We start from the raw sequence: 22,805 nt of genomic DNA, 5'->3' as shown, positions 1-22,805 counted from the left end.
GGGAAGTAGAAATCAAGGTCAGGGAGGTTGGCAATGTGGGTGGGGGGGAGCTACAGGAGCTGCTGCATCTGAGCTTCCAAGGTGACTCGAGTTTCCTGGCAGTCAGGAAAGGAGACAGGGTCAGGTGCCTGATACTCACCACTCGGAAGGAAGTTGCTTACCAGTTTCTCAGTGGACGCAGAGTCTTTTCTAGCATGAGAGTATAAAGTAGCTTTCCCAGGTGGGAACTTTTAAAAAAATTATTGTTATTATTATTGTAAGGGGCACTGCATGGTAGAGGCATTGGTAACATTTGTTCATAACAAAGAGAGTAACAGAATCCACATGGCCTATTTCCCATGTGCCCTGGCATCAGATCTGAAGCTATGACATTATATAATGGGTTGAGATGAGGTAGTCCTTTGTACGACCTTCTGGTGGTCTGGCTTGATCCCACGGATAGAATTCAGAGCTCCAAGGGGCTCTAGGGTGATCGTGCATGAATGTTGTTTTCTCTGGGAAGGTTTTGGTTAGCAACTAGATAAGCACAGAGTTTATGGTTCTATTCTACCACAGTTTTGAATTCCAGAGAATTTGAATCTTAGGGAATTTGAATTCCAGGGTGCTTCCTTGTCATTGACACCCTTTCCTGTGAGTGATTCCCTCTCATTCGGGCAGGCCCTGACAGCTGATCGTTGCAACTAGTTTGGGTTATCGGTCTTCTTCTTAGGTTTTGGGACTTAGACGAAGGGAAAGAGTTCAGATTGTTGTTATTATTTTTATTATTCTACCTTCTGAGTTTGTAAATGTTTCTTTTCTGGTAGAGGAAACTCTTAAGGGTTGCCTACTAGAAGGATACACGCATCTTGTTAATTGTAGATGGAGCCTTAGGAATGGTTCTTTTAAAGAGCAAGAAAGTATCATGGCATCTCTAGGCTTCGGTGTGTTCACCACAGTGCTCTGGTGGGTGGAGGACCCCATGGGACCAAAAATCAGAGACGGAAAATGTTGTACAGGAAAACCATGCATAAAATGGTAGTTTGAACACTCAAGTGTGTTCAGAGGCTTTAAACTGTAAAAACTAGCTCTCAGGAATGCAGCCAGAGAGAAGCAAGAATGTGTGTATGTCTATGCACGTGTGTAGCTTGTGCTTACTGAGTGCCTGCTAGCTTACCTTGTACTCCACGCTCAGTAATAAGTACCTCGCACGTGTGGCACATCTGGGGTATGGAGAGTCAGGATTCAATGCCAGCAGTCAGACTGGAGAGCCCATGGCCTTATCCCCTTCCCCATCCTGGCTCCTTCGTGACCAATAGGCTCATGACAAGGGAAAGACTCTTTCCCAAGCTCTGTGTACCAAGTGCGGGCATTTCACTCCTGTGCATAGGAAGGAAAAGGATCTCTGCTCCTTTCTGAGAGCCTTTTTATTCATACTCTAGACACGGTGTCAGCAACATTGGTGACCTTGATATCCTGCATCTCAGTATATGAGGAGCATTAACTAAAGGAGGTCCCAGTAGAGGCTGAATGGTCATAGTCAGATTGTTGGTAGTTTAAGGTGGAAGGAGCGAAGTCTGCGCCTCTCAAAAGGTAATCGTGAGGGACCATGTCACACAGGCATACCTCCCCGTGCATCGCAGCTTGTCCTGGGGTATCCCCTCATCATGGACCTCAGCGAGGCTTGTTATTTTTAAAAATGACCTACGAGGGCTTCCCTGGTGGCGCAGTGGTTGAGAGTCCGCCTGCCGATGCAGGGGACACGGGTTCGTGCCCCGGTCTGGGAAGATCCCACATGCCGTGGAGCGGCTAGGCCCATGAGCCATGGCCGCTGAGCCTGCGCGTCCGGAGCCTGTGCTCCGCAACGGGAGAGGGCACAGCAGTGAGAGGCTCTCGTACTGATAAAAAAAACAAAAAACAACAACAACAGCAACAAAATGACCTACGCACAATAGGAAAAGTTTCCAGGGTATTGTTCAAGAAGGCAGCAAGCTAAGTGATTTTGTTTGAGAAACCCTTTCAGCCAAAGTCACCACAGTGAGATCAGATGACGTAGTAAAACTTAAAGGATGGATTTTCAGTTAGCCGGACACTTGTATATAACAAATACTTCACATCCTAACCAACACAATCCTGGGTGCATTTTCTGGATCATTTCCAGAGAAGAGGGCTCCATTTTTTTTTTTTTTTTTTTTTTTACCCAATGCGTACATCTTCCCTCGCCAGGGTCCTGTCATTGTACTCACTTCTCGTGTCGTTTGTATTTCCAGCAGTCATTAGAAATGAAAATATTTGGGCGGATAGTGCCAGAGTGGGCAAAGAGGCTATGGATAAAGGAGGAAAGAGGATACTTTCTTCGAATAGAGCAGACTCATTCCTGCCACTGGGAGGGGGAGGTTACCTTGCTCATCTTGTCCCCAAATCTCAGATTTCACAGGGAGATGATGACCGTACTTGACAAAGACACTTTTTTTTTTTTGCATGGGTATTTCGGACAAGTCCAAGGAAGACCCAAAGAAAGGTTTTTTAAGTTAATATTACTTGTATTAATTGTTTATCTCCCTCCTTTTCTTAAATAAAGCAATATAATTGCTTATAAATGCCTCTTCTAATAGTTCAGGAAAAAATCAATTTAAGTATGTCAGCTTCACTGGTGGTAGCTGTGATTCCACTTTTCTCTTGTCCCATTTGCCAGTGTCATTCATGTGTGAAGAGCATCTTTTTGGCTGGGGTGACCTGCCTCAAACCTACTCCAAAGTAATCATTCACAAGTGCCACCACCAGGGAATTACAGTGTGACTGGCGGAAGTATGCACTGAACAAATAAATAACTCTGGTCCTTGCCTGCTGTGGGCTTCACTCAAATCAAACCCAGCGTTTTTCTTTTAATTTTGATCCCTTTTTCTTTTTAGAGACTAAAGCAGAGTTCAAAATAGGAACTGAAAAGTTTTGGGTTTTTTTGCGGTGGGTAGGGAAGCCTTCATGGTAGAAAGTGAGAGATTCATTGGTGATTTTTTTCAGTGCTGGTGCCTCTCCTGCTTCCCCCTCTCCTTTTTTTAGTAATCTAAAATTTCTTCGTATGCTTCATGTAAGCATCATTATTACATTTATTTTTTTCAGCCTCTGGAAACCACTTAAATCCTTGTCTAATACACAGACTTATTTGCATAAACATCCTTCTGTGCAGAGGGTAAAGTGGGAACTCTGTACAGAAATTCTGTACATGTGAGACTTAGGTAATTTAATAAGTTTGTTTACCTGTTTCTTAAATTCAGGCATCTAATAAAGATCCCTCCCCCCAGCACTTAGCTGCAGTGGGACACCCCTCAGGAGAGTCAGGGCGTATACCTACCTTGACTTCTGAAGTGAGGACTGACGGGAAAAGAGACACATTTTGTACCTCTGACAATTCAGCCTAACTTGTTTATATTGGCGAGGGAATAGGAGATAAGCTAAAGAATGTAATTTGTCCTCCATCTGAAGATATCAGGGCGTGAGTTCTTATCGTTTTGCAGACCATGAGTGTCTGTTGTCGAGATGCTTTCTGTTGATACAGAGAAAATCCATTCAGGCAACTCAACTGCCTGAAGGACAGGCAGAACACCTCATGGTTAGGTAGTTGTGTTCCGGGCATGTCTAATTGCAGCAAGCTGCAGTCAGTCCCCTAGTCTCTGTAAAGAGAAGTTTTTATATAATCTGTTGGAGGGAGGATAAAATAGACCCAGGCAGTAAATGAACTTGCAGTTTTTAGTTAGAAAGGAGTTTGCTTGTGACTGATGGGGGATTAGCAGGAAGCACATGGCAAGCCGACTTATCTGAGTGTTTGTGCTGAGTTGTATTAAACTGTGGAAACATTTTGAAGTTTGCTCTAGAAGAGTGCACTTCCAAATTTGCTGGCTAACACAGTACCAAATTTCCTTGAAAGCCTTTCTTTTGCTGTGGAGCTTTTCTGAAAAGCTGAGTGATTAAACTAGGCTTCTCTACCTTGGTGTCCTCGGTGGCTTTAAATATGACCAGAGCTGAGGGCTGGGCACGTAGCCACATTGTCTCATTGAATCCTCACTACCACCCTGTGAGGTGAGTACTGTACTGTTATTATCCCCGTTCTACTGACGAGGAGACTGAAGCACCAGGGGCTAAGTAACTTGCTGAGGCTCACACAGCCCCTAGGTGAAACTTACCAGTTATTTTGGAAAGACACAAGGTGAACCTTGTATCTTTTGGAGTTGTAGTCCTTTTGGAATTGGAGATTTGAATATCCAAGTCCACGTTTGGGTCTCTCTGGCTTCTCAATTTTAAGGGTCCTTCAACCACATAAGGATGTCTCTGTATTAATGGATTAAAGAAGCCTAGCTGTGTGTACGCATCAGATCTAGTCCACAGTCATGGGCTGAAAACGGCTAGATTTGGAACCAGGGATAGCAGACGTGCTCTGGATACGTCCCTTTGATCGTATGGTTTTAAAAACAATGACTTGAATATACCTCGAGGAGTTGGCACACACTTCTACATAAGTATTTACAAGCCATAATGCTAAAGAAGAAAACGCCCAGAGTAAGTGAAATGTGTACACTATTGCACTGGTATGGCTTTTATTGATGACTTATTTAAACTTTGAAAGGAGGAAAAACACTTTGAGAACGGAATTTAGGGTAATTAGTATGATATTAATCTTATCAGTAACACCCGGATTTTCTTTTTATTAAAGGGCTTCAGTGTATGAAATCTATTATTTGGTGTGCTCATACAAATTCTTCCAGTATTTTTAACTACCAGTTTCTTGAGCTTATTAGGGAAGTTCATAGAATCACAGATAATTAAAGTAATTGTTAGAAATCTCTATCTCCTTTCTTTCGGCTCAAGCATCCCAGATAAAAAATATCTACCCTGTTTTAAAGGCCTCGAGGGAAAATATAATAAAAAATGTCCCTCCATATCTATTCCAATGCTTAACAACCTTAAGAGTTAATGTTTAGAAATTGGTTTCTTACATATGGATGAAAGAAACTAAATCTGAAATATTATGAAAAGCTTTGCATTATGTAAAAGACCTCCCATTCAGAAAAAAAATCAGAATGTACTTAGCTGAAAAGAATCTCTTTATTATAATAGTATAGCTACAGTGCCTAAAACAAAAAAAAACCAGAAATGCATTTTTGCCTCCAGAACTTTTCATCAATGCTAGAACAAGGGCTACAGATTACCTCAAGAAGTCTTAACTAGCCCTAGGTCTTTGGGAAAGTTTTACCTAATTTCAGAAGGAAGTGAACAAAAGACCGACAGCACCACACACACACATGCTCACAGACACATACACTCACACTCACACACACTGTAGAAGCACTTTCTTCTAACTCTTCCAATTCCTCCTGTCAGAATGTTTGCTATCCTGGCATTGTCATTTAAGCCCACTTCTAACTGGTGTTTGCTGGAAATTGAATAAATGTGTCTACTTTTTCATAATGTATGTCTTTGTACGGTTAATTATTAAGTCGCTCTGAAGTATAGAGATGATTAGTTTTGTTACCATTTAATAATTTTAATATTTCTCTGGAAAGATATAGAAAACACTTGGAAGAATGCCCATGAGAGGTTTTAACATCTGCTTACTGAGATTTTTTTTTTTTTTTTTTTTTTACTAACCCCTCTGGTAGCATCACTAATTTTATTTATAACTTTGAAGTAAGTAAAAATTCACCTAAGAGGAGAGATGGAACACTTATTTTAGGTCCAGACCTAGCAATCAGTTTAAACTCCTGAAGTTTAATGTGGGAAATTGCTTTAAATTAACTTAAGTGCATTTTGATAAGCTTAATGATTGCGTATCCCTTTATTCTGATAACATGAGAAAAATGCTCTCTTGAATCTTAATATTTGCTAAGTTTTCTTAGGTGGAATGAGCAGATTCCTTTCTCCCCCTGCACTGAATGTTTTCAGAAATATTTTCTAATATGTAGTAAAAAATTAAAGTTCCCTAGATGCACTGATGAAGCCTGAAATACAGTTTATAGGTCATTTAGGGAAAATGTGTGCCCCTTTTAGTTCACGTCAGAGGACTGGCGAGCTGCTGCCTGTACTTGTAAAGCATGGGTTCTAACAGCAGGGCTCTTCCACGCTGGGATGGAGGGGGCTTGTGGTGTAGTTTGCGAAACGTGATTTTGGGACCACACCCAAATTGCATCCGACTGGTGGGTGATTCCCTTGCTTTTTCAGAACCCTGAATGCACCTGGAATTATTTTTAAAATCCCGCTGTAGACCTACACTAGAAGCTGGCTGTCCATTCCTTAATCAGTTTATTACCTAAGAGTCATTTTTGGGCCATTTCCCTTTGGGATAGATGCCAGCTTCTTGTCTTTATTTTTTTCTTTTTTCTTTCTTTTTCCCCTTTCCTTTCCCCTCCCGCCTTCCTCATCTTCCTCCCTTCCCTGCTGTTTTCTTCTCGTGAGGCCTTTACTTGTTCCCATCGCCGGGCTCGCAGGGGGCAGCGGGCAGGCCGGGTATGGGCACGGGGTGCCTTTCCTCCCGAGCTGCCCATGTCGCTCTTGTCCCGCAGGCCCGGGGCCGGAGCTGAGCGGCCCGAGCCCCCCACAGAAGCTGCCGGTGCCCGCGCCCAGCGGCCGGCCCTCGCCTGCGCCCCCTGCAGCAGCGCCGCCGCCCGCGGCCGCCGTGCCCGGGCCCTCGGTGCCACAGCCGACCCCGGGGCAGCCCTCGCCCATCCTGCAGCTGCAGCAGAAGCAGAGCCGGATCAGCCCCGTCCAGAAACCGCAGGGCCTGGACCCCGTGGAGATTCTGCAGGAGCGGGAGTACAGGTAATGCACCTGCCCCGGGGGTGAAGACGCTGTCTTCTGGCAGGTACCACCCAGCCTAGGGAGTCCGGCGTCTGCTGGTGTTGTGGTCATTCTTTTCTGTGGGACCAGGGAAAGGCCTAAGGGAAATTGCAGAGGCCAAGACTCAGGCTTGAGAATGATTTTAGAACAAAGTCTCAAGAGAAGAGTTTCTTTGCCACTGGGATGGGGGTGAGGACCCTCTTCTGGGGGTTCTAGGTTCCCAGGACTGTGCTTTTCACTTATTCAGTCAGAAAACTTTTATGCACCCCTATGACATGCCAAGATCAAAAGTCCAGCCCAGAGTTCCTAACGATCCAGGAAGGCCGTCAGCCCACACTTAGATTATGCACTTTCCTTCTGGTTTGTCAGTTTGTCCTTGAATGGCGACTGTAAGCGGCTCAGATGTTGAGTGTTCTGTTGGCCTAACCTTCAGGTTAGTGACACATCTAGTGATACTAAGGCGGTACTTCAGTAGCATGATGCAATGTCTTCTTTGATTGAGTTCATGCATTTGTTGGTCTGTGGCTTGGTCTAGCTTTTGGGCTAGGCCCTATGTAAGTGTCTTCACATGGGGTCCTTATTTAAACTCTTACTCCAAAAACTTCATTTTCACCTGATTTGGCACATTTATCTAAATCAGGGATTGGCAAACCTTTTCTGTAAAGGGCCCTAGAGTTTCTGTCATAACTACTTAGCTCTGCCCTGATGGTGTGAAAGCAGCTGTGTTGGCTGTGTTCCGGTAAAACTTGATTTATGAGAACAGGCTATGGGCAGGGTTTGGCTGGCAGTCTGTAGTTAGCAGATCCTTGATGTACATGGTTAATGTCAACCAGAAAGAGAGTCCAGTAAGTACTGAGTCAAGATAAGATGAAACGAAGATCACGGTTTTGGGAGTTAGCCAGAAAGCATGCTCTGCCACTAACTAGCTGTGTTGCCTTCCTCAAGTTACGTCGTTTTTCTGTGACTCAGTTTCCTCCTATGTTAAAAGAGGGTATTATAGTATCTTTTGTAGGGAGAAGATAAAATGATACAAGGACTTTCAATACATATTAGCTATTATTATTATTTCCCAAGTATGATTTAAGTTAAAAGACAATTAGGTTTAAAAATTATAGGGGATGTTAGTAAATAATGTCTAGGAGCCCTTATTTTAAAACATTACCTTACTCTTTATTGGAAAACACGTGACTTATCTGTTATTATATTAAAATACTAAGTTACCAGCTTTAAGAGTTATTTTGAAGGAAATCACAGTAACTTGCCATTAAACGTGTGTGCCTTTTTAGATGAAGAGCGTAACTTTATTCTCACTGCTATTACTAATCCTCACTTAAGAGCTTTTATGTTTCTGTTTTCAGCTTTTCACATATCCCTAGAGAGCTAGATACCCATCATCAATTGATACTTCAGTGTTAATAGGCAGATTCTGTTGGGTGAATAATCGCAGTGTGGTATAAAAGTCAAATATTAGCACTGTGTACTCATTTGGGGCAGAAAAACCGTTTCATATGCAGTCCTTTCTTTATGTTGCTATTGAATAAAAAAGTCAAAAGTCTTTTTTTTTTAAAGACAGTAAATGAGATAGAGGGGTATCGTTTGGTTACTCTGAAATTCTGACTTCCTAAGAGCTAACGTTATTTTCCCATCTTGAAGGTACAGAGCTACCAGTCCCTTTGTTAAATCACATGAACTACCCTCGTAACACAGACACTATACCTAGAAATACATCCGGATTTTTCCCCCTTATTCATCCTATGTTGTGTGTGTGGGTGGGTGGGTGTGTGCGTGTACACGCTTACTGACTCCTAAACCTTCTTTTTTCATTTTTACCAGAATTGTATTTGCAGGCCTTTCTTGTAATGAGCTCATTTTAGCACATCTTTTGAAAATGATCTGAAGGGATGGTCTCCCAAAGTATTCAGTATTAATCGGTACTATTTAGCCTATTCCAGTGTGTGGAAAGCTTTTGTCCTCCACACCTGTGTCAATTAAAAAAAAAAGTATCTATCAGTATCTTTTAAATTGCAAGCATTGCAGAAGGTGGTGGAATGGCTCTTTTTCATATTATTATTATTACTTGATAAATGTCTCCTCTTTTTGTTAAGCCGCCTGGCTTTTGAAGTGATTGATTTGGCAAGCCTGGGTTCAAAAAGCTGGTGGGTCTTTTGGCCTGAAGTCTCCCGTGGCCATCTTGAGAAGAAGCTAAGGTTTACACTGGCAGGGTTTTGTAGGGGCATCTTTTGTCTTCTTCAGTTATAGAGCAGTAGCTGGCTTCTGCCTCTATGAAGATAAATTGTCCAGCTACAGAGATTAGTTATATTTATCCCTTAAAAAGGGTTAGATTAAGTCCCTTAGGCACTTGTAAAAGACAGCTAAAAAACTCTTTTCCTTCTGCCCCTCTTTGAGAGAACGGCTTACTACCCTTTAGCACTGATAGGAAGAGTCCAGTGTATCTTTGTCTCCTGATTGAGGATTTGAGCAAGGTCTTTAAAAAAGTCTCTTTTATAATTTCATAAACTTGGTTTGAGCAAAAATCACCTGTCAGAAATTCTTTAACAGATGTTCGTTTCTTTGACTGTTGTAATATCACTTACCTTGTCTATGAAAATTGAAAGGAAATTGTCAGAATCTTAATTTTTTTTACTTTTAAGTCACTTGGCCGCTTTTCCTGGTTCCTCGTAAAATCAGAATTTTGACAAATTGATCTTCTTTTTTCAGTAATAGCATAAATAAGTTTCTGCATATGGACACTTTGCCTCAGATCTATACAAACTCTTCAGTTAAAAACATTTTGTTCTCATTTAAATTGGATCCTTTCTTTTAGACCATCCTTTTCTCATGATGGAACTGTACTGCTTTTCTCTGTAGTAAGTGTCAGTGACTTTTTTTTTTTTTTTTTTTTGGTGTTTTGGCATGCTTTTTCGGCCCTGTCAATGTACCTAACTTCAGTTCTTCCATCTAGGATTAGAGGGTTGGTCAGAAGTGCTCCACGAATTATCACGTTAGCATGTAAATTACACAGATGTTTGTGTGAGAAAGAAATATATTTCACATTAAAAGGAGTTTATATCAGAAGAACATCTTTGAATTATGTGAGCCCTCTTTGGTATCAAGTCAGAATTTAGTATGAAAACAGTAGTATAGCCTCCTTGCCTCAGGAAGCCAGCATAGTCCCTTACCGTGTTTTTTGTCCTGCCCTGGTCTCCATTACAACCCTGAGAATTCCTTCTTAGAAATCACCAAGAGCCGCTTCCTCAGCAGAGTTGCCAAAAGTCAGTCTCCCTCTCTCTCTTTTTTAAAAGGTGTCACTCAGCTCCTGGAAGGAACAAAATGTACCAGTGTCATTTTCTGTTCAAATCACTCTCCTACAGGAATCATAAACTTCTCCTCTGGACCTGAACAAATATCTGTCGCCTTTAATGGAACTCTTTTTCTTGTCAGAACAGTAAGCCCTCTTGATTTACTGTTCAATCTGTATGAAAAACCTGAGCGACCTAATTCTGCTTCAATTTTCTGTACCCGTGAGGACCCTAAATGAGTCTCCCGCAGTTATGCAGTATTACATCTGTTGTTGTTTCGGGAAGTTTAGAATCCTGAATCTATCTCCTTATCGGGCTACCTGCTGAATCCCACTGATGGGAAGATGAAATTGTCTGGAGAGGCGCATTATTTAAAACGAAGATTTCTATTAACCACCACACACACGCAGATAAAATTCTCTACGTAAAAAGAAGCCCCTCCTGTACCTTTGCTACTCCCCCCACACACACACCGTGTGCTGAATCGAATGCATACAGTTTTACTTTGGAATCTACCCTTCCTCTTCTCCTATAGTTTGCACGTTTGCACTTTGAACTTCTTGCCTCCCTTTCATAAAAGAAAGATTCTTTTGTGCTGGGGAATCTGAAATTCACTGACAAATTACTAGGCCCTTTGGGGAAGCAGTCATTTCAGGAAGAAGTGCACCCCTCCTAACCCCTCACCCCCTCCCATGCCCAAGTCAGCCAAGGCTCCGTCTACCCCACTCCACACCTCCCCACCTCCCTACTTCTCCTCTCCGCTCTCCAACTCCCCCCTCTCCCGGTTCAGTGTGATTTAGTCTCTACACGGTCAGCCCGGTTGTCCTAAGATTATTTATTTAGGCCTAGTTCCATAGTCCTTTGGATGATTAAGGAAAGAGCAGCCATTCTTCTAATGTAGCACCTGACCCACTTTGTCAAACAGAGTAAAACACAATACCAAGGGATAGTTTGAAAACGTTCTGCGATAGGCAAATGAAAAGGGTCTGCAATAAATCTAGAACCAAGGAAGCAGAATAACCATATCTCACCCTGCTGTAGTATCTAAATTTCCTTTAGTATGGCCTTAACGCTACACAAGTAAAATTATCTTGGTTTAGTTTTTTTCCCTTTAAATTATGTATTTGAGAAGGATCTGTAATAGATTTTTCTCTTAATATCCTAATCGTTAAGATCCATCACCTGTTGCTCTATTTGGGAATTTTTGGTTATGTGCGTATTTAAGAAATTGAATTGGCTAAAGAAGGTAAAGGTTTGTTTCATACAAAGAAAAATTTTAAACTGTGATGAGAATCCCATGAGTATCAATAGTAAAAGGAATGTGGAGGAAAGTTGGGAGAGTCTGAACAATTTGATGAAGAGAATAAATTGATGAAAGTTTATTGTTGTTGCTCGAACTAACACATTTTTAGTCTGTTGCATGGTTAAACCATTTAAAAGTACTATTGTTTGTGTTGGTATGCATAGTTGAAATAACACACAATAACAATAATGTTAGTAATAACACATTACAATGATAAATCATTTAGTAAATCAGAATTAATAACACGTATATACCAAATAAAAGAGGAATCTGTCAGAATATTATTGTCAATGAAGTCAATGAAAAATGATGCATTACCCTTACTATCATTTTTAAAGTTTTGAAAAAGATGATATTTTATTTCTCTACCAAAGCAAACAACTCTTAAGTTTTTAAAAACGCCCTCATTTTGATATTTGGGCTATATGAACTATCAAGATATTTTGCAACATCTAAGTCACAGAAGGTTTTACTTTTTTATATCAACAGACAGCATCATAAAGGTTGAGAAAAGCATAATATTAATTTTTAACAGAATCTTTAATTATCAATTTTTATAGTTGAGTTCCAAGGGAGTTTGCAGTTAGGAAGTATATTTTAATTATCTGCAGTATCGTTGCAGTGGTGTTTGTGTCAGGCCAGTGAGGGTTCCAGCCTCGGCTCTCTCCTTTACTGGCTCTGTGAAGTCCACATGTTTCTTAATATCTCTGAACTTCAGTTTTCTCTTCAATAAAATGGCGCATTTACCTTGTAGAGGAGTGTGTGTGTGTGTGTGTGTGTGTGTGTGTGTGTGAGAGAGAGAGAGAGAGAGAGAGAGAGACAGAGAGAGAGAGACAATTAAATTGTGCTTTAAATGCACCTAACTTAGTGGAGTTACTATTAGTTTAGTTTAACTTACTACCTTTTACTGTTCTTTCTTTGTCGAAATCTATTCCAAGACAGTTTTGCCCCAAATTTGGGGGGAGGTCATTCTAAAAATAGATTTAGATGGCATGTAATTATTTGTAAGAATAGGATCCAGGTGAACCCTAAAACCAGTTTCTATGACTAACAGTAATAGTATCCCAAATGAATAAAGTAGCAAGTCTTTTATTTTCTATTCTGCCTGTATTGTGAGGAAGTACCTATAGTTCTATTTTTTGATGATGTCCAGATTGAGACTCCCTGGCAGTCCTTTTCTGGAAACTCTTCGTTTTTAAAAACTGTTTACTATTTACTGCTGCTCCAAACCTGATTTTTAAAAATGCCTAATTTGCCTTTTCTTTTCTCAAGCAAGCACTGCTCGCAGAGGAAATGGTTGTGGCTGGTAGCGCGCTCTCTCTCTCTGAATGTTTTGGGTTGGCTGGTTTCTGTGACCTCAGCACCTAACACTGCTCTTGTTCACTCAGCTTTACTGGCTGTCATCGTCAGCACCTTGGCAAGGAGGGCAAATGGCCCCGTTGCCTTAGGACAGAACTAGAAGTTAGAAAGAGAACTCCGTCGTCTCGGCTCCGCACTCTGGCTGGCCAGGCGTTCGGGAGCAAGTCATATTTTCCTGTCTCGTTTTCTCTCTCTCTTCAGAGGGAGCCATGGGGCTTGACTTTCCTCCTAGATGTATTCTGAGCCTTCCTTCCTGGCTGTTAGAGAGAGGCTGTGAAGAAGGCCAAAGTGTTAAGTAATATTCGCCCTGTCTGCATTAATGCAAAGGTAGCTTCTCTCTGTTTAACATCAGATAATCTAGTTGGGTATCAGAAATTGGCCGTCAGTATCTGGAAGGTGAACTTAAACCTAAGGTTGTTGTCTATCATTTAAGACCAGACTGTAATGTATATTTCCACCTTCCCCCTCCCCCATTTTATTATCTCCGTTAGACTTCAGGCTCGCATAGCCCATAGGATACAGGAACTGGAAAATCTCCCTGGCTCTTTGCCACCAGATTTACGAACCAAAGCAACCGTGGAACTGAAAGCACTTCGGTTACTCAATTTCCAGCGTCAGGTAATACCTTTTCCCCAGCACATTTGAGGTGCAGGAAATAAATATAATTGTTCCAGAGTGTGATCTGTGTGTTTCCTTAAGTCGTTCAATATTGGTATAAAGATATAAACTTAGTAAAAGACTGTATCTTTTCGACCAGCAGCACAGAACTAAAAGTAATGAAGACTAACTGCTTATTATTTCTGTTTTTCTCTTCTGTACATCAGAGACATTTTTTTCTTCCATATTATGGTTTCCAAAGTCAGAGTTACGGCATTTTGTTACTGTAGATGAAACCTTGAGAACAGATGGGATAGCTCATGTTTGCCTTTATGGTTTCAAAGAAAACAGGAAGGTGATAGATCAGAGCTTCTTCGTAAAGAGAAATGTAAAATCCTAGCCGTGACTATGAAAATCATTTTAACAAATACGAAAGCCACTCAACCAAATAGCTCATTGTTTATAGAAATACATAAAACTGGTTTGTAACTGTTGATTATTTGTCAACACCTACTTTTGGAGCATTTCATCACATCAGACCCCCATATTTGACTTATCAGTGAATTTGTATCTATTCTTGCTATGTTCTTAGTAGTCACTGATTAAGAAAGGCTAGCATAGGGGCTTCCCTGGTGGCGCAGTGGTTGAGAGTCCGCCTGCCGATGCAGGGGGCGCGGGTTCATGCCCCGGTCCAGGAAGATCCCACATGCGCCGGAGCGGCTGGGCCCATGAGCCATGGCCGCTGAGCCTGCGCGTCCGGAGCCTGTGCTCTGAGAGGCCCGCGTACCAACAACAAAAAAAGAAAGGCTAGCATAGCGATCTATTTTATAATTGCTAAATCAGTAGGAAACTAGTGGAATGAAGTAGAACTAATTTTCACTTTGGCGAGTTTTGCCTTCTCACCCCAAAGCTTCAGGTCCCCTGGTCGTCACACAGCAGCATTTAGCCAAAGGGGAAAAGGAATGCTTCCTCGCCAGTCAGACGGGCTTGTTTGGTGAAGGTCTCGGGGCATGCAAAATGAATAATTAATGACTGAAAGTAGTTTGGAAGTACCGAATTACATGACTTGGTCTGTTGGAGGATGTGAGTAAAATCACAAGGCCATCCCTCTTGCTATTGTCATACGAACTTGGAAATACGTTTTGCCTTGTTGGTTATAATATCACAAGAGGGGCATCGTGGTGGCTGGCAGCTACTTGACCGTAGGTTTGTGAGAGTAGATTAGAGCTTAACTTAAAAACAAAAAAAGAAAGGAAAACAAGAAAAAAGAAAAAACTTTCTGCACTCCATTTGCTTCTTTCTTACAGGTAACTTCATAAAATGCCTTGATAAGCTGTTTAATAAAATTTGGTTAAATGAGTATTTTCAGGAATAAGATTAGATTCAAATTAGCTTCACTATGCTGGATTCTGATTGGTTTCTGGTTTTTGCTTCATATTATTGAAAAATCTGTTATCTGTGAAGTGTTCCAATGAAATTAGCTGTAATGGATGCTGATTTCAGAGTCAGTCGAATTGCTATTTCAGTGCATGTTTCCACCCCCCACCTTTTACCACCACGTAACATACAATATGAACGAAATACTATATTTCTGATCTAAAAGAAGTCCATAATACAGTAAAAAAAAAAAAAAAAAATTAAGTATCTTGCAAAGAATATCATTGTTAGGAGTGGGAGGAAGCCCAGACTAGTATTTCCCGTCTTTTACATGAGATGATGAATTAGCACGTTTGCATATCTGCAGCTCCTTCACATGAGCAGGAAGTAACTCTTCTATTCTTTTTTGCCCAGCGTTGTTCACGTTAATCTTTAAGCACAAAGAGAAAGTTAGCCTGGCACTTACAATGGAGTAAAAAAATGTAAAAAGCTTATTAACTAATTAATATCATTAGGATAATTAAATAGAGTGAATCAATTTATTTTAAAGCCAAGACATCCTCTGCTTACTTACTGATTTATTCTCTTTACTGTTAACAGTGCCGTACTTGCTCCCTCTCTGAATTTTTTGGAAAGAAAACTTAGAGCATCTTTGAAAATACCATATACATTCAGCATGATGTAGTCCCTTTGTTTCCTAAAAGGCCAACTGTGATGGAGAAACTCAGGGAGTCACCATTCGGCTCCACTAAATGGAGGGCAGGGGACGACGGGGGTCTGGCCTCCGTCTGGGGAGGTGTTCTAACTGCTCCCCTCTTGACAGCTGAGACAGGAGGTAGTGGCCTGCATGCGACGGGACACGACCCTGGAGACGGCCCTCAACTCCAAAGCATACAAACGGAGCAAGCGCCAGACCCTGAGGGAAGCCCGCATGACGGAGAAGCTGGAGAAGCAGCAGAAGATCGAGCAGGAGAGGAAGCGTCGGCAGAAGCACCAGGTACTTGGGCCCGGGCTCTGGGTGCCCCGCCGTTGACAGAGATGCTAACCAAGAAACTGGGCGGAGTCAGAACCACTGAAAAATGGACAACTGCGGGCAGTGGGAACATCACAGAAAGGATCCCGGGAGCTTACGTAGTCCAACCACACCATTTCATAGATGAGGAAACCTAGGCCCAGCCAGAGTGGTAGGTGACCTCCGCAAGAAGGGGGTGGGGGGGACCCTGCTTTCTGAATTCCAATCACGTGTCAAATTCATAACCCCATGGGATGCTGCTGACTGGGTAGGCACAGGCGGGTTTCCTAGAACAAAGTCCTGGGGCAGAGGGATCTTGGAAAGAAGAGGGCAAACCATTATTTTTATCACAGATATAAATATAGTATCCTGGGCTTTTCAAGGGCCCAGTTGAAGGTTTCACAGGGGCAGATATTTTAAAACATTCCTTTCTAGGGATTTGGAAATATTTTGATGTAGGATCTGATCTCGTGTTGTAGTCCTGTGAATTTTACTTGTTTTTCTGTGCTTAATTTAGTGCCTCGATTAAGTTTTGTTTTGAAAAGTGTTGGACTTAAGTGTCAATAAGGTTATGTTTCCCCTTCTTTATTTAAAAAGTGGATACAAAAGATGTATGGCAATTTTTGCTTCCTATAAAACTTCTTTTGAGGGACAATTCTAAGGTATTTAAGTGAGAGCAGAAGAAACACTACTTTTGTAACACGCTTCTCACTGGAAACACCCGTCTCCCTGAGGTTTATCTGGGAGTGATTTGCTTTAAATTTTATCATCACTGTTTTGCAGGTCTCTCTCAACCTTTGATCTTTCCATTTTCACGTGGCCACACCCTCAAGGCCGGGGAGGCTTCTCTTCCACCGCCTGGCACCAAAACGAACTTTGAGAGGTCATCTTTCCCACCACTACATAGCCCACACCTCAGCTATGGCGACACACCAGGGCACCTGTCCCAAAATAGGTTCTAGTCCCCCATGGCTGTTCAATACACAGAGTTTCCCTGTACTATGATGCAACCTCCAACGACATTGGGAACTGAATTTTAAGCCTTCTCTTCTCCCCGCTTTGGATCCCTTAGGAATACCTGAACAGTATTTTGCAGCATGCAAAAGATTTTAAGGAGTACCATCGGTCTGTGGCCGGGAAGATCCAGAAGCTTTCCAAAGCAGTGGCCACTTGGCACGCCAACACTGAAAGGGAGCAGAAGAAGGAGACGGAGCGGATCGAAAAGGAGAGAATGCGGAGATTGATGGTAAGGGGCCTGCCTACAGGAACCCAGGAAAATGCTCCCCTCACGGCCATCTGCACTGAGAATGTTAAACATGCTGTAGTAGAAGGAGAGAGTAAAAGCTGCTTATCAAATATACTAATGCATTCCTTTGAACTTCACAGGGATGGCGTAAAAATATCTTCCCTTTCCTAGACAGTGCAGTGCCACAAATCTAGGGCTACCACTGATGAGTATAGGGTTTCCATGTCCTAGGGTGGCACTGTTATTCAGATGAGAGCTCTTTTTTTTTTTTTTGTGCTACGCGGGCCTCTCACTGTTGTGGCCTCTCCCGTTGCGGACGCGCAGGCTCAGCGGCCATGGCTCACGGGCCCAGCCGCTCCGAGGCATGTGAGATCTTCCCGGACCGGGGCACGAACCCGTGTCCCCTGCATCGGCAGGCGGACTCTCAACCACTGCGCCACCAGGAAAGCCCCAGATGATAGCTTTTTACATGAAGTCAGGTACTATATTTTGCAGGAGTTTTGATCACCAGACCTGGAAGGATGGAAAAGGCAGTTCTTTTTAAAGTGTTGCCTCTTTGAGACTAATGACACAAGTTGTTTTGAATGAATATCTCATGAAGCTGTGTCTTGGAATCTAAGAAGTTCTCTTTTTTTGAAGCCGCTGGTGCTTCAAAATTCTGGCAGAAATTTTTCTCTAACAGTTTAAAAAGTGATTTTTAAGTTAATTTTGAAATGTTGCTTTTTTGATCATAGCCGTGTTATTGTCAAAGGCTATTCATGGGTCATTTCATTTCCACCGTTACTTTTTAATGGATATTTAAACACAGAAGGAGTTGGTTTATATCACTGGCCTGCGTATTTGAGTTTATTGGCCATTTATTTTTGGAATCGGACCTCAGAGCACACCGCGGATTTTAGAAAAGTGTGTGTAATGTATATTGATAGGAGACGTGCAAATTCTATCTGGGATGTAATGCCTGGGTACTGGATGAAGATAAAATCATTAGCCTCAACCCATAATTATGTCCCTGGAAAATTCCAAATGACATAGTCTTCCTGGCTGGCATTACGGTTTGCGTTTTTTTTTTTTTTTTTTTTAATTTAATTAATTAATTTATTTATAGCTGTGTTGGGTCTTTGCTTCTGTGCGAGGGCTTTCTCTAGTTGCAGCAAGCAGGGGCCACTCTTCATCGCGGTGCGCGGGCCTCTCACTATCATGGCCTCTCTTGTTGCGGAGCACAGGCTCCAGACGCGCAGGCTCAGTAGTTGTGGCCCACAGGCCCAGCCGCTCCGCAGCATGTGGGATCTTCCCAGACCAGGGCTCGAACCCGTGTCCCCTGCGTTGGCAGGCAGACTCTCAACCACTGCGCCACCAGGGAAGCCCCACGGTTTGCGTTTTTTTGTCATTAATTTTTTTGGATTTCGGAGAGTGAACACCATATTTTAAAAGGCTCTGTGTCCGGGGTCTACTAAGTCTTAACACCTTCTCCTCCCTCCCTCTCGTTTTTTGGGAGGGAGGGGACCAGGAGATGGCTAACTAGCTGGGGAGACCATTTTATAGTATTTGAGCAGGGAACAGTCAAATGTGTCTGATTCAACTGAAGTGAAACTATATTAGAACTTCAGTAACAGATTGGCTTGACACTAATGATTAGGCATTTGTAAATCATTAATTTTCGCAATTAAATGATGGAATATACAGATAACAGAGACACTGAAGTTCTTTTTTATCATTCTTTCTTCAAGTGAGATCAACCATAACCAAAAGCAATTACAGTTATAATAGCATTTGAGGTTCCTGCTCAGCCATGGGGCAGCCAGCAGCCAGACGGAGTGATGAGGCTGCTGTTACTCGGGCAAATGCTGGAGGGACACCCCTGCACTGAAAAACCTAAGCTTCTCTGTAAGGAGCTGCCTCTTAAAAGATTTTGCAGTGTGTTCCTTTTATCCTGCATCACACGAGGAAGATATTTTTGAGATGTCCTTTTATTGGGATGTATAAAAAGATTTCTCTGGAAATGACCCAGAGTGCATCAGTTTTTATTCCATTTAACCTCATAATATTGCTTAACAGGAGGTAGAAGTGGGAAGTACTGTGTCTGTTTTATGGCTCAGCACTGTCAGGCTTCAGGTGCTAATGACTTGTCTCCGGTCATCTGGGCCCATCATGCAGTGCTGACCTGTGACCAAAATCCCTCCCAGTCAACCACATTTTTTTTTATAAATTCATTTATTTATTTAGTTTTGGCTGCGTTGGGTCTTCGTGGCTGAGCGCGGGCTTTCTCTAGCTGTGGCGGGCGGGGGCTACTCTTGGTTGTGGTGCCCGGGCTTCTCATTGCGGTGGCTTCTCTTGTTGCGGAGCACGGGCTCTAGGCGCGCGGGCTTCAGTAGTTGAGGCACACGGGCTTAGTTGCTCGGCGGTATGTGGGATCTTCCCAGACCAGGGCTCGAACCCATGTCTCCTGCCGTGGCAGGTGGATTCTTAACCACTGCGCCACCAGGGAAGTCCTTGTAATGCTTTTAAGTATAAAAAGTTATTTGTTCAAAACCTATTTCAGTTCCTTGCCTCTGGAAGTACTTATTGAAATACTTATGAATGAAAAGCTATTATGTCTGGAATTTGCTTCAGGACAATCCAGTTTGGGATTGCAGGGAGGAGGTGGGGGAAGGGCTGCAGCGAAACAAGCGGGAGTCATGGGGAGTTAATTTTTGTTGCTTGGTGTTGGTTATATGAGAGATTATACTACCTTCTCTACGTTTGATTATATTTGACACTTTCCAAAATATAAAGTTAAGAATAAGTTTCAGATGGTGAATCCTCAAATTTTAACACTTTTTGCGCAGTTAAAGGAACACAAAAGAATGAAAAGTTTTCTCAGAGTGCTTGATCACACCCCACAAATAGTTCTGTGTGTTGACCTTGCCGTGAACTCTGGTGTCCCGGGGCATAGGCATCGTACCTCCGTGTGTTCCCTATTCCCAGACAGTGTGCGAGAACTCGGGTGGCCGGAATCATTCGGGGTGCTGCGCGGACCACCGAAGTTCAGACCATCGAGGGGAGGGAGGAGTGGAAAAAGGTGTCGTCTGCAAACTTTTATTATGTTCTGATCACGCTCTTCTTTCCTTAATAGGCTGAAGATGAAGAGGGCTACAGAAAACTGATCGATCAAAAGAAAGATAGGCGTTTAGCGTACCTTTTGCAGCAGACGGATGAGTATGTAGCCAACCTGACTAATCTGGTTTGGGAGCACAAGCAAGCCCAGGCGGCCAAAGAGAAGAAGAAGAGGAGGAAGAAGAGGAAGGTGAGCACCTGAGTGGCTGTGGCTGAACCGGGGACGTGTGGTCGCCGACCAGTTTTAGGCATGTCTTGCCCTTTAATGGGTACTTCCTACCGCACTAGTGGGAGACTTAGATGATTGTATCGCAAACATTGCTGATATAAACGGGTTGATGTACTAGGTGTACTAGGCAACATTTTGGAGATGGCGGCATGATGGACAGGATGTATATTTGGCTCTATTTCCACTGTTTCACCCAGCATTCAGAAACTAAGTACACACGGTCGGTAGAAAAAGGAAAACCATGGGCACAAAGAAATGTTTGCTCAAGTGCAACGCCAGCGAGGCAGGGGACTGCTGAGTTAAGAAACTGCAGTGAAAATGAAGACGAAAATGCTACGTTCAGATTGAAAGGAGCCAGAGGAAGATGGAAGAGATAGCTTTGGGATACTTTTAGAACATATTTCAGCCTGTTTCTTTGGACAGACAGCGATGCCAAGATTGTTCGCTCAGTTCAGCTGCCCCGGTTTTACACTAAGGTAGATGTGCAAGTCAGGGTTTTAGGTCATTACAGAAAACAGTGAATAGTCTTATGTAAAATAATCCAATTTATCATGAGAAACGAAGGGGTAAGATTTAGAACCTCTACTCTGCAGATACTATATCTCAATTCAAGGGTAACCTGTAAATGTAGAGCCTCTTTGAAGCTTAAGTAGTCTGCTAATATAGTTCTCGGTGGATGTTTTGTTTTCACGGTCAGTTCTGATTGGCCCAGGTATAAACATCGACAGGAAGTGTTCGTTAGAATTGTGAAGATTGAGGGTTGGTAGCGTTTAATCATTTCTTCTCTGCACTGAATAATTGCACAAAATGTTTTTCAAAAAAATAATTAATTTCATGGCTCCTGAATTCTCATACCTGTTTCATAATTAAGGAGGAGGAATAAGTGATTGAAAAGGCACCTTCTGCACCTGATTTCTGTAGTATAAGATAGCTTCCCTTATTGTGAAGGTGAACAAGGGATGAGTCAGGGCTTGCATTTCGACATTTCTTTGGTGAGGAATACCTCATTTTCTTGTCAAGGTCGCATTATAGACTTTGCAAAATTCCAGCTCCCAATTTCTGACTTAAAGTTGGCACATGGCAAGCAGATAACAATTCTCTCATATTCCATAGGCGGACCCCATGAAATGACCATTTTAGTTTTTCCTGATCCTGAGGCATATTTTGCAGAGACTGTCACAAAAAGGTCACTGTTAGTGTTTTTAGTACTACCATTCGTAGTCTGTGTTTCTTTGTGATTAAAAGCTAATGGCTCAGATATGAGCTTCTGGCTCTTAATTAATGGACTGCTGCAGTAGTATTAGATTGTTATATCATCATAGGCAAAGAAAGATACATAATTGTGCTGTAATGATTATGCCTTTGTTTCTATGTTAATCTGTACAGAGCAGGAACCTGTCAGTATTTTTCCTGATGCTGCCAACACTGCATCATCTGTAGGTTGACTCTCTACCTCCAAACTCTTGCTTTCAGGTTTGCTAATAGCACTTATTCTTTCTGTTTCATGTATTTGCTCAGAAAATATTAACTGAACACTTACTATGATCTAGGCAGGATGCTAGATGCTGGGGGAGAGAGAGTGCAAGTGGTGAGGAAAAGCACTCTTGCCCTCTTAATTAATTAGAGAGAGAGAGAGAGAGAGACATTAATCAAATATGCACCCAAGTATATAATTATAAACTGTCATGAATGCTGTGAAGGAAGGCGGGGAGTAAAACTGGGACCTGGTTTCCTGGCAAACGAATAATAGGTACCCAAGCGACTCCAGTCTGCCTGGTGGCTGTCTCTGGGCATCTTCCGCTGATGAGCTCACATGATGGAATGTGCAGAATTATTAGTTTATTAGCAGCCCTCTCCCTCTCCCCTGACATGCTCTCAGGATGCCTCGCATCTGAGCTCCCCCTGCCCTCAGCAGGACCAAGGAGATCAGGCCGTATTTCCTTCCTGGGCCATCTTGCTGGGAGACCTTGGATAAAGAAAGGACAAAAAGAAACTGGGCTCCTTCCTAGACCTTCCTGAAAACTGTCTCATGGGGTTTTAAGACTTAGTTCAGAGTGAGTTACCCAATTTTAGATGTACCTTAATTCAAGTGCAAAGAAAATGGATGCTTTCAAAAGCTGATTATTTGACACTCTGGATTACCTGGAGTTCTTCTTCCCTCCATTAGAGTGAATGATTGAGAGTTGTTTGTTCCAGCTTCTCTGTGTCAGGGAGGGAACCTGCATGTGGACACTTAAAAATTCTGTGCTGTCCCTTTCAGCATTTCCCATAGAAGTGAATATCGTGCTGCATCTATCTGCAGGTTCTGTTTTGCTTTTTTTTCTAATTAAGTAAGGCATCCCTAAATCTTTGTTTTGAGAAAGCTTCTTTACTCAGTGAACTAATAGCATTGAACTGGTGGCAACACTTGTAGGACAAGATACAGGTAACTTGAAGAACTGTGCCGTCAAAGGTAAGTATGGTGGACCTTGCAGTTTAACTGGAAA

General features: G+C 42.4%; 1 protein-coding gene across 2 annotated transcripts in view; it reads left to right on the top strand.

The window, feature by feature from the left end:
- Nucleotides 1-22,805, top strand: part of SMARCA2 (SWI/SNF related, matrix associated, actin dependent regulator of chromatin, subfamily a, member 2) — a 170,412-nt gene that overhangs the window by 22,671 nt on the left and 124,936 nt on the right. For both annotated transcript variants that reach the window (XM_065878899.1, XM_065878898.1), the window contains 5 exons: nucleotides 6,531-6,786; nucleotides 13,257-13,383; nucleotides 15,563-15,736; nucleotides 16,824-16,997; nucleotides 20,110-20,280. In XM_065878899.1, coding sequence (XP_065734971.1) covers nucleotides 6,531-6,786; nucleotides 13,257-13,383; nucleotides 15,563-15,736; nucleotides 16,824-16,997; nucleotides 20,110-20,280 — 902 coding nt within the window. The remainder of the gene's footprint in view (nucleotides 1-6,530; nucleotides 6,787-13,256; nucleotides 13,384-15,562; nucleotides 15,737-16,823; nucleotides 16,998-20,109; nucleotides 20,281-22,805) is intronic.

The sequence above is a fragment of the Phocoena phocoena genome, chromosome 6 (genome assembly GCF_963924675.1).
Source record: "Phocoena phocoena chromosome 6, mPhoPho1.1, whole genome shotgun sequence".
Classification (NCBI taxonomy): Eukaryota; Metazoa; Chordata; class Mammalia; order Artiodactyla; family Phocoenidae; genus Phocoena; species Phocoena phocoena.
The sequence above is the reverse complement of the archived record's forward strand: the minus strand, read 5'-3'. Positions and strand labels throughout refer to the sequence as shown.